Source organism: Sus scrofa, chromosome X (assembly GCF_054392235.1).
Source record: "Sus scrofa isolate SSC_HxYL_T2T_F1_AM1 chromosome X, Sscrofa_HxYL_maternal_Yorkshire_Landrace_v2.0, whole genome shotgun sequence".
In the NCBI taxonomy this organism is placed as follows: Eukaryota; Metazoa; Chordata; class Mammalia; order Artiodactyla; family Suidae; genus Sus; species Sus scrofa.
Window position 1 is genome coordinate 116,579,549 of NC_139401.1, and position 18,328 is coordinate 116,597,876.

At 53.0% G+C, this 18,328-nt stretch overlaps 1 protein-coding gene across 4 annotated transcripts in view; it reads left to right on the top strand.

Moving 5' to 3' along the window:
- Positions 1-7,351, top strand: part of XPNPEP2 (X-prolyl aminopeptidase 2) — a 29,394-nt gene extending 22,043 nt beyond the window's left edge. For 3 of the 4 annotated variants that reach the window (XM_005673898.4, XM_085006402.1, XM_085006403.1), the window contains 6 exons: positions 1,142-1,211; positions 1,725-1,829; positions 2,246-2,305; positions 2,817-2,893; positions 4,795-4,884; positions 5,397-7,351. In XM_005673898.4, the coding sequence (XP_005673955.1) occupies positions 1,142-1,211; positions 1,725-1,829; positions 2,246-2,305; positions 2,817-2,893; positions 4,795-4,884; positions 5,397-5,591 (597 nt within the window). In that variant the 3' untranslated portion in view covers positions 5,592-7,351. 4 annotated transcript variants of the gene reach the window in all.
- The last annotated feature ends 10,977 nt before the right edge of the window (positions 7,352-18,328 follow it).

Here is an 18,328-nt window from a genome sequence, read left to right on the forward strand (position 1 = left end):
TTCCGCAGAGATATTTCGGGCCCTCAGCCCGGGCTTATCATCATCCCGTTTCAGTACGTGAAAGGACACATACTTTGATTTAGTGCTGTCTGTATGCCTAGCCCTGTGCGCAGCAGAAAGGAGGAAAGGCGTTTCCTTGCAGGGGCGAGAAATGGCATCAGGGACGTCTCCGAGGTGGAAAGGCGCTGGCGGGGGCTGGTCCACTTAGGACAGGGTCCATGTACCTCGAGGGGGCCTCTAGGGAGTAGGGTGGAGAGCAGGGCGCCCCCTTCAGGCGTTCAGCAAGTGACTGTGGTTCAGACCTTGTGTCAGAAACACCGAGGCAGAAAACAAAGGCCGGTCAGACTTCAAGGAGCTCACAGTTCAGGGAGGAGATCCATTGCCCCAGGCTGTCGTGCAGTAGACAGCAAGCCTGTGTGTGTGTGTGTGTGTGTGTGTGTGTGTGTGTGTGTGTGTGTGTGGTAAAGGGGACTCACCCCATCACCACAAGGAGTGACCAGAAGAGGCCACTGTCAGCCCACCTCCTCCCTCTTTCCCCAAGTTAACAGCCCCGACAGCGCAAGGCCGATCTGCCAGATTAGCGGGCCTCACCCCAAGCTTAGGGCCTGAAGAAAACTAAAGGTGGATCATGTTAATGGCAGTGAAAGACGCTGCCCTCTAGCTGAGCATTTACTCTGTCGGGGGCATTCTACCTGCGCCAGTCTCCCTACGCCTCGCAGCCACCTTAGGAGCTGGCACTGTGATCGTTCCGCCACAGATGAAGAAACGGAGGCACAGCCCGTACCTCAAGTTGCTTGCCCAAGGCCTGACTTGCAAGAGGCCACATCAGCATTCCAGCCCAGGGAGTGCCTCCCAAACCCCTAGCGTGGCAGCCTCAGCTCGCCATCACCTATGGGCATCCCTGTGCCCCAGCCAAAGAGACCCACATGGACCAAGCCCCAGCTTCAGGCAGGTCCCCCTCAGCCTCCTCTGGCCACTTTCCAGAACCTGGGTGATCACCCAGGAGCAGGCACCTACCCCCCTCCCCAACATACCCACACCCAGGCCTGAGCCCACACCCTGGCGAGCAGGCAGGCCAACAGCTGGAGACTCCCCGCTTCCTCCTCCTGTCTACCGCTTTCACTTGCCCTCTCCCCATCAGGAGGCATATACTCGCGTCTTGATAGGAAATATCGATCTGTCCAGACTCGTCTTCCCTGCTGCTACATCAGGTGGGTTTCGGAAATCACGCTGGACCCAGAGCTTCAGGCCCTGATGTCAGTGGACCCAGACCCTGGGAGGCTAGTGGGGCCGGGATTATATATCCTCATCCCATCCATTGTGCAGCTAAAACCCAGCCCAGAGAGGGAAGGTGACTTGCCCACGGTCACACAGAGGTTACTGGGAGAGCCAGGTCTTGAATCCAGGCCTCCTGTCTCCTAATCTAATTCAGGAGCTGGAGTAGGAGCTCGGAGGTGGGGGCGGTCAGCATGGGCGGCAGCAGTGGTGGGACGATTCCTGGAGGAAGCAGGTATTTTGACAGATGGGGAGACATTGCAAGAGTTCTCAGTCCAGGAGACAGGTGCAACGTAGAATATACTAGAGCTAGGGCGTGGTTACCTGCCTCTCAGGGGCCCTTCACCTCAGGAACCATCCTGGTGGTTAGTCTGGAGAAAGAGAGCAGGAAGGGGCAAGGCCAATAGTCTGGGGTCCAGCCAACTGGCTGACAGCTGTCTCTCTTCCAGGGCGAGTAGTGGAGGCCTTTGCCCGCAAAGCCTTGTGGGATGTTGGGCTCAATTATGGTCACGGGACAGGCCATGGCATCGGCAACTTCCTGTGTGTGCACGAGTGTAGGTATCTCCTCAGCACTCCCCTGGAGGGCCCCCCCCCCATGAAAGAGGTGAAGCCTTTCGCAGGCAGGAAATGGCCCACAGAGGCGAAATGACTCACCCAAGGTTGCCCAGCCAATGGGACTTGGGGCTCCACAGGGTAGGTGGGAAATGCTGGCAGCTGGCCACTCCTGCTGCCTTCTTGGCATTCAGGAGGGCCCCAGAGAGAGGCGTGGCAAGTCAAGGTCACGACTGGCATAGACCTCAGAGAAATCAAAGCCGGAGCCAGTCTGGTCTGTACCAGCCCAAGGTAGACGATGATGCAGTGAACACGTGCTGCTCGGGATCTCCAGCTACCTGCCCTTCCCCGAAGCCTGCTGGTTTCCAAGCTGGTAAGTGCAGGAGAGCTGACACTGTGCCTGCATCTCCCTTTCCAGGGCCAGTGGGATTCCAGTATGGCAACATTCCCATGGCCGAAGGCATGTTCACTTCCATCGGTAAGGCTCTCAGACTCCTCCAGGACTACAGCCTAGGGCATGCCAGCCTTCAGGGAGCACAGCCCCGCACAGGCCGACCGCGCTCCACCGGGGCACTCCCTCGCCTCCCTACTCCCAGCCCCGAAGGGGTGGTCCCACCATAACCCCAAGCACCTTCATCCCCCTTCAGCCCAGACCCTCGACTTTGCCCACGAGAGTTGGTCCCCAGCTGTACATCCAAACTCCAGAGTCTCCAGTCAGGTGCTGGGGTAACAGGACAGTGGCGCACAGGGAGATGGGAGTGCCTCCAGGACCCAAGTGGGCTCTGAAGTTTTCCCCATTGGGTGACAAGAGAGGGCGGGGGTCTGAGGCCTGGTGGGTTGTCTCAACATAGCCAGTGAGCATCTAACAAGTGGCGGGTCTGCCCAAGCCAACAGCCGGGGGGCAGCCAGGCTCTCCAGCCACGCCCCAGGAAACCTGGGCTTGGGACCTCCCCCTACTTGACGTCAGCAGCATCTCTTGTGTCTCCCAGAACCTGGTTACTATCAGGATGGAGAATTTGGGATCCGTCTTGAAGATGTGGCCCTTGTGGTAGAAGCAAAGACCAAGGTAAAGCACTACCGAGAGGGGCTGGAGGTGTGGACAGCATGGCAGTGACTTTGGGCTGCATGGGGCGGGGCGGTAAAGAAGGGCAAATGAGAATGTAGTGTGTGGGCATGAATTTCTTTGGAGTCTTCCTCAGCTCCAGAAAAATCCCAGAAATCAGTGTCTCCAACCTGTTTGCCCATGAGAATATTCGCATCATCTGGTCCCACTCCAGACCCAATGAATCCGTATCCCTGCCCTACATCATTGGTGCTCAGTGCACATCCTCATCACCAGGGGAGCTTGTTAGGGATAAAGATGCTGTATAATAGCAACCAACAAGATAAAATACCTAGATACGAACTTTAAAAGGCTTACAGGGAGAAAAATCTCTACTGCGGGACATAAAAAAGATTTAAGTAAGTGGTGCTCTCTGGAAAGAAGCCTCAATATTATGAAGATGTCATGTCTCTAAATGAATCTATACATTCAAGACAACCTCAATTTCAGCACTAACCGGCTGCTTTTGGAACTTCACAAAATGATGGGAGAGTTTATTTGTAAAGATAAACATGCAAAGATAGATAGCTAGGTAAGCTAGGATACTTCGGAAAAAGAAGAACAATAAGGAAAACTAGCCCTTGTAGATCTTAGCCCACGCTACAAAACTGCCATCACTAAAACAGTAAGAGCTCAGAGCTGGGCAAGGCAGGTGGGACTGTGGAACAGAATAGTTAGTCCAGAAATAGATCCTCTAGGAGTTCCCGTGGTGGCGCAGTGGTTAACGAATCCAACTAGGAGCCATGAGGTTTCAGGTTGGATCCCTGGCCTTGCTCAGTGGGTTAAGGATACCACGTTGCCGTGAGCAGTGGTGTAGGTTGCAGACGCGGCTCGGATCCCGCGTTGCTGCGGCTCTGGTGTAGGCTGGCAGCTACAGCTGCGATTCAACCCCTAGCCTGGGAACCTCCAATATGCCTCAGGTGCGGCCCTAAAAACCAAAAAAAGAAAGAAAGAAAGGATGAGGAGTTCCCTGGTGGCCTAATGTTTAAGGACTTGGCATTGTTACTGCTGTGGCTCAGGGAGGATGGGGGGAGAATGAGGTAGACCTCCCTGTGCTAATATGGAGCCCTCTCCTAGGTTTACTATGAGGGTGGGGTGTGGAAAAGTGTATAGTAGGATCCATTTTGCATGAATTTTAAAAATACATACATCTATAGACTGTATATGCCCAATGTTTTCAGGGAGGAAACTGGGCAGGGCGGAGACTCCATTTGTATTGGGTATCTTTTTGTAGTTTGAATTTTCTAAGCACATCCATGCATGGGAAATGGGAATTGTGGGCTGTTTCTTTTTTTCTTCTTTTTTTGGCTATGCCTGCAGCATGTGGAAGTTCCTGGGCCAGGGACTAAACCTGGGCCACAACAGCGACACAACCAGGGAACTCCTATTTCTTCCTGTGTATCTCTGGGATACATCAACTGATAGATACCTAGCTGGAGATACAGATTGAGAGATAGAGGTGTGTAGCTAGAGATGGAAATTAGAGAGAAAGGTATAAAAACCAAATATTTACCTTAAAATTATTTTAATGTAGGTTCCCAGCTCTGCTCTAGAGAGCCTCACTCCAGTGGTGGGGTGCGCACCCCAGAATCTGCATATTTAACAAGCTCCTTAGGCGCTCTGCAGACACGTGCTTTGAGAAACACAGGCCTAGGTCTACACTTCAGGAATCATGAGGGTGGCACCAAAGGCGGGTGGCTAAGCGGCAGCATGGGGTAGTCACGGGCACTGTGGGGGTTCAGGCTTGACAAGGGTCAGATCCCTGCGCCCAGGGCTTCTGGGTGGTGTGTTTCCTCCCACCTCCTTCAGCTTAGCTCCTCCCCCTCACTCACTTCCTGCTTTCCTACCTTACCTGTGCCCCCCAGTACCCAGGGACCTACCTGACCTTTGAAGTGGTATCCTTGGTGCCCTATGACCGGAAACTCATCGATGTCAGTTTGTTGTCCCCAGAGCAGGTGAGCGCCCCGCAACACTGTCTACGCTTCTCCCTGGCCCCGCGCCTCTCTGGCCTCTCTACTCCCCTACCCCAGGACCCTCTGCCCCTTCCTCTCCCTCGAGGGTCTACATTGTTGGTATCTACAGGCACACACTGGGCATCCCTCCCTTGTTCACCAGAGACCCCCGAGCTTCTAGAACTCTCCAGTCAGACCAGCATGTCCAAGCCCAGACAGTGAACTTCTGGGGAGTTGGAGACTGGGTCTCTGGGCCCTGTCACCTCATACCCTAGAATTATCAGCAGTCCCTTCCCCTCCCAGCCTCAGTCCCCTCTTCTGTGAAATGGGGAGAATAATGTCTGACCTCCTGAGTCTCATTCCTGGGCCTGAAATCCACTCCTGAACTGCCCCCTGAAAAGCCCCATGTCCTGATGAACCTGTGGGGACATGGGCCTGGGTCGCACTGGTGGCACCAGGCCCTCACCTCTTGGCAACTCGGCCTGGGGAAACCGTCACCCTTCCTACCTTTTCAGCTCCAGTACCTGAACCGCTACTACCAGGCCATCCGCGAGAAGGTGGGCCCGGAGCTGCAGCGGCGCGGGCTGCTGGAGGAGCTCTCCTGGCTGCAGCGGCACACGGAGCCCCTGTCCGCCAGGGCTGCACCCACCACCTCCTTGGGCTCTCTGATGACAGTCTCTGCTCTTGCCATCCTCGGCTGGAGTGTCTAGCGGCTCAAGATTCCCCTCCTCACCCTTTTGCTCGCTTAGCTCCCCTACCTTGCACCACCCATGCCCCAAGAGCCCCTCCCAGCCCATTGCCTGGAAACCACGGCCCTCGGCCTCCTTCTCCACGAACAAGCCCCTTGGCCACAGGCAGCGCCCCCTCTGGGCTTGGACATTTCACCATCTGCTCTCATCCCCCAGTGCCAGGATACAAAACCCAGCCAGTCCCTCTTAATGTGGTGGCCTGTTTCCCCTCCCCCCAAAAAAGACCAAAATAAGGCGCCTATCCCCAGGAGCTCCGTGGCCCTGGGAGAGTGTCACCCCATCGCCACCTGCGGAGATAGCCAGGCCCACACTGGCTCCTGACTTGTTGGTCTTCCCCTACCCTTGAGGCTGCCTCTGGCCATCTGCACTCTCCCTGGCCCTACAGTGGCCTCCTGGCTGCAGCCCACAGGCTGAAGGAACAAGGGCTGCCTCCAGACTCCCTGCTGTGTCTGTAGAGGGAGAGGAAGGGAAGGTGGCTGAATCCTCTGGGCATTACGGCCAGCCCAGGGTCAGGGAGACCAGTCAGGTCACAGACACCAGCGCCCCCCCCCACCATTCACCCATGTGTGAGCCCATCATTTCTAAACCCTGGGCGGGCTCCATGCCAGTTGACAGCCTAGGGAGTTAAGCCATAGGAATTTGGCCATGGGGTAGGAGGGACCACAAGGAGCGCTCTGAAATACGTCCCTACCCAAAATGGAAGACAACCTGAGAGGCAGTGCCCAATCACTATGCCAGACGTCTTGGGAGCGCCGTACGCGCGGGTAGCCCTTTGAATTTTCCAAAGTTCAACCACAGCGACACTGCTGCTCAATCCTCCAGCATCCTTAGATGAACTTTAACCTGTTTGGGCAGAATCTGGTTTCCCTACTTCACAGGAGAACTGAACTCCAGATGGGATGGGACCTGCCCAAGGTCACACCATGTTTGCTTGGGACCTGTCGGGTCGCCAGTCGAGCTCTTTTGTCCTTTGGCACCATGCGGAGTCCCTTACCCTACCTCCCAGCCCTTCAGCTGAGCCCACTGCTGGGGGCAGGGGGACAGGGAGGGGGAGGGAGTTTTCTCTGGCCGGCCCAGCCGTTAGCCACCTGGGCTCACATCCTGCTAAATGCTTAAAACAGCCTGACAACAGCCTGCCTCAGGGTTTTGCATTGTCTGCTGCGCTGCCTGCCAGAGCCTGCTGTTACCTGTGGCTTTTGTGGTAGGGCAGGAAGGGGAGGGGGTGAGGTTGGGGGCAGGGACGTGAGGCTCGCAGAAGCTCAGTTGGGGAGCACACGTGCTTGAGGATGTGCAAGTGAGCATGCGTGCACGCGAGTGTATGTGGATTCGCATGCAGGCCACGCCCAGCCAACCAGCGCCTGCGGTAGCCTTGTGGAAGAGAGGAGGGGAGCCCCATGCGGGGGCCAGCACCAGAGGAGCACATCTGGGGGAGGAGAGAACCAAGTCAGGGGCAGAGTGCTGGGCGAAGGCACCAAGCAGAGGAAGCACCCCCCTCCGCCCTGCCCCCAGCGGGACCACCAGGCCTAGCTCGCTGAGTGTGAGAGGGACCTGTGACAGTTAACACCACTGATGCTTGCACCCAAAGGCCCCAGCTCTGAGCCATCCTTACTGAGATCCTGTAGCACCAATGGTGGGCGTCTGTTCACTGAGTCATTTGCTCCCTCACAAGGTTGCCCCACAAAGACAACTACTCATAATAAAATTAGCGGCCATCATCGCCACCACCGTCATTGTCATCGTCACAGCTACCATCCACTGAGGGTTTACCAGGTACCAGGCACTGTGCTTTACATGCATTCTTTTACATTTTTAAATTTCATTGTGGTAAGAACATTAAACATGAGATGTAGGAGCTCCCTGGTGGCACAGGGGATGAAGGACCTGGCATTGTCACAGCTGTGGTGTGGGTTCGATCCCTGGCCTGGGAATTTCCACATGTCATGGGCGTGGCCAAAAAAACCCACAAGATCTATCCTCTTAATTTTTTTTTTTTTTTTACTTTTTAGGGCCTCACCCATGGCATACGGAGGTTCCCAGGCTGGGGGTCCAATTGGAGCTACAGCTGCCAGCCTACACCACTGCCATAACAACATCAGATCCCAGCCACAGCTCACCTCTTGGTTCCTAGTTGGAGTCATTTCCGCTGTGCCACGATGTGACCTCCTATCCTCTTAAATTGTTAAGTGTACAATACACTATCACATTCTCCCATTTCATCCCCACAACCTCTGAGAAGGTACTTTTATTGTGGCCATTTTACAAGTGACGGGAACAGAGCAAGTCTCCTAGAGATTAACCAACTGGCTCAAGGTCACTCTTCAAGGAAGTGAAAAAAATAAAAAGCAGGATTCAAACCTGACAAATGACTCCAGAAACTACTCTCTCAAAAAAGAGCAAGGGTCAGTGGGTTAAGCATCCAGTGTTGCCATGAGCTGTGGTGTAGGTCGCAGACGTGGCTTAGATCCCGCGTTGCTGTGGCTCTGGCGTAGGCCAGCGGCTACAGCTCTGATTTGACCCCTAGCCTGGGAACCTCCACATGCCATGGGAGCGGCCCAAGAAATGGCAAAAAAAAAAAAAAAAAAAAAAACCGCAAGGGGTCTGGCTCTCACCATTTTCAAATAGGCTCAAACGAGGATCACAGGGCTGGTGAGTTGAGATGTAGACTCAGCTCCTGTTCTCTACACCCGCCTGCTTCCCCAAGGCCCACCCACCCAGGCCTTTACCTTTGACCCCTGACACTTGCTCCTGGGGTTCCCAGGCAGCAGGAGGTCCAGGGTACCTGGTCAAAACTCGCAGGCCTTTCAGGCCACGGCAGTTCACCCTCTCCCCTTTCCCCCTGCAGTGCGAGACCCAGAGCTGCGCCTCATCTCCTCCCCACAATTTCAATCCACCTTTTGGGGGGACCCATAACCCCGGTCCCAGCCCAGAAGCCTGGCTGCAGAGGGGGCCACAGCCATCCAGCACCTTTCCTGGGCCTCAGGTGGCTGGCATACATCCTGCTGGAAGGGCTTCCCTCTGGATCAGGCAGGGCAACATTCAGGACACACACAGCAGGGCACTTGAGACAGCTTTAGGAATTGAAGATATTAAATAAATGCCCCCTGGGGCTCTGGTCCTTGGTTTTTCTGCTGGAGGATAGAGCTTACCAAAGACCTCCTTGCCTGCTGATTGCTACTGTGGATCAAGCCATGTGGAAAACTCCCTTTTCCTAGGAGTTAGGGTTCTAGGATTCTTGTGCCAGCTGTGTGGCTTCGGTCAAGTCACTGCACCTCTCTGGTCTTCATGTGTAAACTACCTGGACCGCCTTTCTCATGAGGTTCTGGTGAGAGGCCTGTAAGATCCGGATGTGATAGCGCTCTGTAAGCCAGGAAGCCACACAGACAAGACATGAAAATATCTGCCTACCTTTGGAGGGAGACAAGGAAAAGTTTTGGGACCCAAATTTTACGTATAAATTGTCAAAATTTGACAGGTTTTGAGCAAGTATCTGATTTGTATTTTTCTAGCTATGCTCCCCAAAGCCTGAGGCTCCTCAGAAATGCCACAAGGCAGAAACCCACACAATGTTGTCGATCAACTGTAATTCACTTAAAACAAACAAACAAACAGCTGTATGGGCTTCCCATAAAATTGTATTGGAAATAATTACAGAGTCACCGTCTGGATGATTGACCTGTACAGTTGCTCAAGGCCTTGTGTTTAGAAGGGCCCCGCTCTTGGGAGTTCCCGTGATAGCTCCGTGGAAACGAATCTGACTAGCATCCATGAGGATGCAGGTTTGATCCCTGGCGCTCGCTCAGTGGGTTAAGGATCTGGCGTTACCGTAAGCTGTGGTATAGGTCGCAGATGCGGCTCAGATCTGGCATTGTTGTGGCTGTGGCGTCGGCTGGTAGCTGTAGCTCAGATTCAACCCTTAGCCTGGGAACCTCCATAAGCCTTGGGTGTGGCCCTAAAAAGACAAGAAAGAAAAAAAAAAAAACGAGAAGGGAGCCACTACTTGATGTGCTGCTCTGCTGACATTGTCTTGAAATCTTGAAGAATTTCTTTTAACAAGGTGTCCCAAACTTTTGTTTTGCGATGGGCCCCACAAATTCCATAGCCAGTCCTGACAGGGAGCTCCATGACCGAATAAGCAAACAGAAAGCAGGTTCAATCCCTTCAGTGTCCAGACGGGGAAACTGCAGCAGCGGCCCAGAAAAAGGAAGGCACTTGCCCACGGTCACACTGCCCTTTGGGGGCCAGAGTGGGCATGAAACCCCCAGCATCCTGACTTGCTCCAGGCTGGCACCCCTCTGTCACTCCCTCACTGGCGCTCATGAGCAAATTTGAGGCCCCAGGAGACCTGCTGGAGGTCACACTGCTGTGACAGCAGTGGTGATGATGGGACAGAGCTACTTTTTTTTTTTTTTTTTTTTTTTTTTTTTTTTTGCTATTTCTTGGGCTGCTCCCGCGGCATATGGAGGTTCCCAGGCTAGGGGTCCAATCGGAGCTGTAGCCGCCAGCCTACACCACAGCCACAGCAACTCGGGATCTGAGCCGCGTCTGCGACCTACACCACAGCTCACAGCAACACCAGATCCTCAACCCACTGAGCAAGGGCAGGGACCGAACCCGAAACCTCATGGTTCCTAGTCGGATTCGTTAACCACTGCGCCACGACGGGAACTCCCTTTTTTTCTTTTTTTTTTTTTTTTTTTGTCTTTTTAGGGCTGCACCCATGGCATAGGGAGGTTCCCAGGCTAGGGGTTTAATTGGAGCTGTTGCTGCCAGCCTACACCACAGCCACAGCAACACCAGATCTGAGCCACATCTTCGACCTACACCACAGCTCACAGCAACGCCGGATCTTTAACCCACAGAGCAAGGCCAGGGATGGAACCCACCACCTCATGGTTCCTAGTCGGATTCGTGAACCGCTGAGCCACGAGGGGAACTCCAGAGCTACATTTTTGACACTGTAAATCCTTTAAGGAGTGGGAAAGCCAGACCTGCGCATGTACATGAAGAGTCGAAATGGTTCGTTTTCAATATGATCACTCAGTCTTCTCTCATTTGCCCGCCAGTTGTTCCAACGGTTCCTGGGCTGGAACAGAAGGGGCGGGGCTGGCTACTCTTGACCCAGCTAAACCACGTCAGCAGTGAGTTTTACCAACTCACTGGGCACTTCCTCAAATCAGTGGTTGGCCACTCTTGGTGCCAAAAAAACAGACATATGAAAGATTCAATAGCGACTGCTTCCTCCTCTCTGTCCATCTCGGTCCAAGCTTCCCTCAGCTGGGAGTGGGCGGAGCTCCCTAGCCCTGGCCCCGCCCAGCCCACACTTGCCCTGAGACCGGCCCATCTCCTCACTTCCTTGTTTCTTTGTGAAACAGGAACTGAGCAAGCAGCTCTTGAGTGAGGTAGGATGCGTGGTTAAGAAAGCCCCAGTGGTCCTCAGTAAGGCTATGAGGCTAAAAAGCTAATTTCCTTCCCAGCGGGCCAAGCAGTCCCAGGCCCTCCTGCTTGTTGCACCCCCTGTGTCCGAGAATAGCTTGGGCTGAGGGACCCTGCTCTCCACAAGGTGGAGGGGACATACAGGGTATAGGCCACTGAATCAGGCAGCAGAGATTCAGCTGGCACCCAGAGGAGATGTAGAAGCAGGTGCCGAGGCAAGAGGAGAAACACCGGGTGGAATCTGGAGTGAACCAAACTTTCCAGGAGCTGGGCGCCAGGCCAAGGGCACGCGCCCTCTCTCTCTGCGTGTCATCTGGGTAACGCTGGTTACACTTAACACCCACAGGCAAACATGCACAAACATCACAGTCCTCCCTACCGTGCCACCCCTAAACAAGGCCCACATTATCATTGTCACTGCTGGCACTAGAGCTCATTGCTCAAGGTCATGCAGCCAGTAGGTGATGGGTGGCATTATGAGTCCAGTTCTATCTGACTCCATGTCTGGGAGATGTTCTCCTGCTCCTCCTCTTCCCTAGAGACCTAGACAGCTGTCCCCGAGGATGGCTCAGCAACCTTCGTCCTTGTAACCTTGAGACAGAGTCCTGGGAAAGCAGCCTGGTCCCTCCCAGTCTTCCATAGAAAGGCCTTCCAGTGAGTCCTGGGTGTGTTTTTATCTGAGCACCAAAGCCCAGCCTCCTCTTCTGAGGGTAACTGCCACAGCTGTCTGCAGGTGTTGTTTTGTTTTGTTTTGTTTTTAAACCAAGACCTTGTCACCTCCCACCAGCCCCTGCTGCCAGAGGCTCCCCAGGGTTCCCAGAGCTACAGGCTCCGTGTGTACGTCTGCGTGCGTGGGAATGGGTGCTTCCTGCCCTGGCCCCTTGCTCTCCTCTGCTCTTCTCCCAGGTGCACTTTTGCTCTCCTCACCCCCCAACCCTTGCCTAAAATGACCACCAGGAAATCTGGTAATGGGTCAGGCTACCAAGGTGGACTTCACCTTGGAAATGCCCGGGTGTTTTCAAGGGACTATGTGGTCTCTGTTTGAACATTTCTAGAAACAGGAAGATCCCTGCTTACCAGGGCTGAGCTAGTACCATCTGAATATCAAAAATGTCTTCCTTGCACTATTCACAATAGCCAAGACACAGAAACAACCTAAATGTCCAATAACAGATGAATGGATTAAGAAGAGGTGGTATACACACACACACACACACACACACACACATATATATACACACACACACACACACACACACACACACAATGGAATACTACTCGGCCATAAAAAAAGAACAAAATACTGCTATTTGCAGCAACATGGAGGGAACTAGAGATTCTCATACTAAATGAAGTAAGTCAGAAAGAGAAAGACAAATACCATATGATATCACTTATATGTGGAATCTAAAATATGGCACAGGTGTTCCCATCGTGGCTCAGCAGTAACGAACCTGACTAGCATCCATGAGGATCAATTCCTGGCCTCACTCAGTGGGTTAAGGATCCGGCATTGTCATGAGCTGCAGTGTAGGTCACAGAGGTGGCTCGGATCCTGCATTGCTGTGGCTGTGGTATAGGCCGGCAGCTGCAGCTCCGATTGGACCCCTAGCCTGGGAACTTCCATATGCCGCGGGTGCAGCCCTAAATAAAATAAAATAAAATGTGGCACAAATGAACCTATCTGCAGAACAGAAACAGACTTGCAGACATGGACAGCAGATTTGTGCTTGCCAAGGGGAGGAGGAGGGAATAGGATGGACTGGGAGTTTGGGGTAATAGATGCAAAGCCTTACACTAAGAATGGGGAGTTCCTGTTGTGGCTCAGTGGTTAACGAATCCGACTACGAACCATGAGGTTTCGGGTTCGATCCCTGGCCTTGCCAATGGGTTAAGGATCTGGCGTTGCCATGAGCTGTGGTGTAGGTCGCAGACACAGCTCGGATCTCGAGTTGCTGTGGCTCTGGCATAGGCTGGCGGCTACAGCTCCGATTGGACCCCTAGCCTGGGAACCTCCCTATGCCGCAGGAGCAGCCCAAAAAATGGCAAAAAGACAAAAAAAAAAAAAAAAAAAAAAAAAAAAGAATGGATAGGCAATATGGTCCTGCTCTAGAGCACAGGGAACTATGTCCAATCACTTATGATGGAACATGATGAAAGATAATATGAGGAAAAAAATATGACTAGGTCACTTTGCTGTACAGCAGAAATGGACAGAACAATGTAAATCAACCATAATAAAGAAATTTTTTAGGAGCTCCTTCGTGACTCAGTGGTTAACGAACCCGACTAGGATCCATGAGGAGGAAGGTTACATCCCTGGCCTCGCTCAGTGGGTTAAGGATCTGGCATTGCCATGAGCTGTGGTGTAGATCGAAGACCTGGTTCAGATCTCGAGTTGCTGTGGCTGTGGCGTAGGTCAGTAGCTGTAGGTCCAATTTGACCCCTAGCCTGGGAACCTCCATATTCCGCAGGTGTGGTTCTAAAAAACGCAAAAAAAAAAAAAAAAAAAAATTTTAAATGTCTTCCTTGGAACGAACCCAAATCTCCCATGGATCTGTTCTCCATCACTTCTGGCCACCCAGAATACATGCCCTTCCCCTCCCTACATGGCAACTGTTTAAAGTCAACTTGCAGCCCTCTGAGCCAGATATTACAGGCGGTGAGTACCAGCCCCCCAAGCTGACAAAGGCTCCCCATAGGTCGCCCCACTGAATCAACCCGAACTCTCCAGCTGTTGTATATATGGTGCCGCTTCCAGATGTCTCCCCATCCTCTTCACTCCCCTCTGCTTCAAGGTGGCCCTGTGCACCCCAGCCAAAGAAGGGGGTCAATTCTCTCACCTCCTCATTCAGGAACTCTGTATCAGAGGCACTTGAGCCTCGTGGTTAATAGCATGGGCCCTGAACCCAGACCAACCCTGTGTTTAAAACTCAGCTCCTGCACTCCCTAGCTGTGTCATCTTACACAGTTTGTTAAACCCCTCTGAGCTTTGGCTTCCTCCCTGGAAAATGAGGCTAATAAGAGTGCCCGCATCATGGGCTTGTTGTAAAGGCCCTCGCCTGCCACGCTGTTATTATTTTCAACTGAATGCGTGTGGGTGCAAGGAGAGGTGAGAATAAGAATCACTTGGGAAGTTTGCAAAATTTAGTTATCGTTTATCCCAACGCTTACTCTCTCAAAGCAAGATGGTAACCGCTCGAAGAGCAAGGGATGCCTTCATACAGGTCTAGGTCCCATCTGTCCCAAATATCCCACCCAGAATCATCTGCCAAATTAGAACCTCTTGCGGGGAGGTGCGGGTGGGGGCTGCCCTATATGAACGCAGCCTACAATGAACTTTGTATCTTTGGGAGTTCCTGTCGTGGCGCAGTGGTAACACCCCGACTAGCATCCATGAGGACACAGCTTCGATCCCTGGCCCTGCTCAGTGCATTACAGATCCGGTGTTGCCATGAGCTGTGGTGAAGGTCGCAGACGTAGCTTAGATCTGGCGTAGCTGTGGCTGTGGCGTAGGCCGGGGGCTACAGTTGCGATTTGACCCCTAGCCTGGGAACCTCCATGTGCCATAGCTGTGACCCTAAAAAGACAAAAAAAAAAAAAAAAACCTCTGTATGTTTGGAAGTCCTGGGTCCACCCACTGAAGGTTCAGATAGATCTCACTATCAGTGGAACCCCCGCCCCCGCCTCATTCCCCTCAACACACACACACATGCATACACATGCTGTAATACTGCTGCTAAATCAAGGCTCTCCTGCCCCACTTATACTGAACACATCTTTGCCATAATAATCCCAATTTAATAATCCCAATTTACTTACCTGATGTGAGGGGATAGCAGATCTATGGTGGAATTAAATAACATTTTTTTTCTTTTTAGGGCCACACCTGTGGCATATGGAAGTTCCCAGGCCAGGGGTAGAATCAGAGCTGCAGCTGCCGGCCTTCGCCAGAGCCACAGCAACACTGGATCCGAGCTGCAGCTTGTGGCAACGCGTGATCCTTAACCCGCTGAGTGAGGCCAGGGATTGAACCTACATCCTCATGGATACTAGTCGGGTTCTTAACCCACTAAGCCACAATGGGAACTCCTAAACAACGTTGTTGTTGTTTTTCCTGAGGACTCAGCCAGATGAGTTATGCACTGGGGAGCAAAACAGAGGAGGTGATGGCTAGACGCATTGCCTGGGTTCAAATCTTGGTTCCATCACTTGAGCTATGCCGCTGGTGCTGCACAACTCAGATTGGGACTGGAACCCACTGTTTTTTGTTTTTGTTTTTGTTTTTGTTTTGGAATCCACTGTTTTTTAATTCAAATCACACACCTGGTCTCAGGACTGCCTGAAGTTCAGGTTCTTTATGTCTCAGCACAGAAGTAACTCAGTGAGAAGCAAAGTGATAGGTAAGGAAGGAGTAGATTTACTGAGAGATAGACAAAGTGTGGGCCGTGTCAGAAGGTGAGAGGCCTAAGTAACATTTTTGAAGTGCTTAATGTAGCGCTTGGCAAAGAACAAGTGCTGGGCAGATGCAAGCGGGCTGCCCCACCTAGGACGTGAGCTCCCCGTGCAAGGGGCCTTGACAGCTATTTATCTTACATCTGCTCAGAGTGTCTGGCACAAGCCTCTGCCCAGAACTAGCTCCTAGGTCCTGTCTGCCAGCCCATTATCAAGTTTGCGGTGGCCCTGTTCACTGACTACTGACCCAGATCACTTCTTTAGCTGAGGGCTTCATGTACCTGGAACACAACCTATAAAATTGCAAATATGTTGCCCGGAAGGGAAACCTATTAAACAAGTGTTTAGAGCCCATTAACCAGTTGGGGCCTGACCTAATGGGACTGGAGCCAGAACAATCTTCTAGGAAAGAGAAGTTCCCAGAAGGCGGCAGGGATGAGGGTGCCCAGGAGCCCCAGAGCGGAGACTGCTGACCGGAAAGCACAGATCTGAAAAAAAGCCATAAGGGCAGGGCTGAAGACACACGCTCCCTTCGGTCCTGGGGGCGGATCGCCTCGCTACATCTCTCGAGGGCCCCTCCCCCTCCTCCTTGGCCCCCCCCCCCCGCCCTCCTCCCCCGCCCCACCCCCAACCCCGCGGCCTTTTCCCAGGCCTCGGCGAGGCGGTCGCGGCCGCCCTATGCTGGGGTTAGGTGGCTGCCTTTGAAGACTCTGCGGTTAGTGTGTGAGATCGGCTCGCTACCGGGGCTGAGCAAACAGGAAGCCGGCACATCCTGCGTGAGCCCGGGACGCGCCGTCGCGGCGCAGGCCGGGAAGGTTCGGCCAGCGGCTACCTTCCCCGGCCGTCCGACCGCCAGGTGCCCCAAGCCCCCGAGCCGCGTCCCCCGCCACCGCCGATCGCGCCCGCCCCCAAAGGCCCGCCACCTCGCAGCGCAGCCCCTGCAGTTCCCGCGCCCGGGCCCTGGGCGGCCTGGGAGGGGCTTTCAGGCTGGGAAGCGCAGGCCTGGGGATGGGGGCTGGGAAGCGAGCTGGAGCCCCTGATCTTTTCGTGAGTCTGGCTGGCTGAGTAGGACAGAGCCCAAGAAAAGCTTCCGCTTGGGGGAGAAGGACCTTGTCTTTTCCATCCCGACCGATGGATGGTGGGAGGCGTAGGGCCGGCTGGAGAGCAGCGGGGAAGGAAGTCACAAGAACATCTTGGGAACAGGGGACGGCCAGCCTCGGATTTCACAAGTGCCCCAGAAAGGAAAATCTTAAAAGGATGCACAGCCTTTACCCCAGCATTCCCCTTCTGAAAAGCTATCTATTCCTAAGAAAAAAAAAAACCGCGGCTGTGACTACTCACCTTATGGAAGTATAATGAAGAGTAAAAAAAAAAAAAAAAAAAAAAAAAACTCCAGCCAAGCGAAGTTCATCTGTAGGGATGTGGTGAAATGACAATCATGATACTGTGTTTAGTTTGACAAGCACATACCAAGGCAGCGTGTGAAGTGTGACTTTTTTTAATTAAAAAAATTTTAAGTAGCTGCATTTAGATACAACTGAACTACAATAAACTGTACATTTAAAAAGTATACGATTTGAGTTTTGCATATGTAGACACCCATGAAACCATCACCACAACCAAAATTGTGAACTATCCATCGCCCCCAAAAGCGTTCTTGTGCCCCTCCAGATCGCTCCCTCCCCTTGTAATCCCCCAAACCACTGGTCTGCTTTCTGTGCAAATCATACTGCGGGGGGGGGGGGGGGGTAAATACTCAAAAACGGAAAAGGGTATTCACCCAAATACTGTGGAAGATAATTACAGAGAATTTTTGAATTTTCTTCTTTGTCTTTACCCATGTTTTCGAAATTGTACATGATGAATATGAATTGCTTTTGTAATAAGCATAAGTCCTCAAGGTTATTAAAATGTCTGCCACAGATAACCCGCAAAGTGAACCTTCAAAACTTAGTGCAGAGACATCAAGAAATGCCTGCTGAAAGGGACTTGTGCTGGCGGTGTGGAGCTGCTTGCAATGGCCTTTTCCGTCATCGCGATGGCTGTGCTGGAGATAAATTTAAGGGGTGGCGGCCAAGGGATGTTGATGATAGACGTGACTGCTCTGCGAGGGTGGCTGTAGGTGTGCCGGCGGCAGTGGGGATGACCGCTGCAGGGCGAGACCTGAGAGGAGGTGGCTCTAGGAGTTAGGGTTGGAGGGGACGACTGGCTATAGTGATAGCGTCTGTAAGGGTGACAGCTAGGAGATGCCGGCTGAACGGGTGGTAGTGGCAGTGGCAGGTAGAGGAGGATGGCTGGGGGGTGTTGACGGTGGGGGTGGGTGTCCTGGCAATGATGGCTGTGGTAGGGCTAAAGGCAGCGCGATGACTACAGGGATGCGGTGACAGTTGTAAGGATGATAGCTGTAGGGGTAAGAGTGTCGTGGGGGTGACCGGTTGTAATGTCTATAAGGGTAACAGCTGAGGGGATGACGGGTCTAACAGTGATAGCAGCCATAATGATGACTGAGGGTGTAGGCTGTAGGGATGAAGATTGTTCTAGCAATGATGGCTATAGAGGTGACCATGGCAGTACAGATGACCTCAGGGGTGATGGCTGTAAGGTGATGGCTATAGCTGGGAGGGCTGGTTATAAGGGTGGTGGTAGAAGTAGCGATGGCAGTGATGACCGTGGTGGTACAAGGTGACTGGGAGCGTGGGCCCAACTGGCGGCTCGATGGTCCGACTTCTGGCTTCTGGATTCTGGTCAGTGAGGTCAAGGGCTTCAGTAGGCCACATACGGTCTGGTTGGTTGGCCGAAGGACTGGCAGT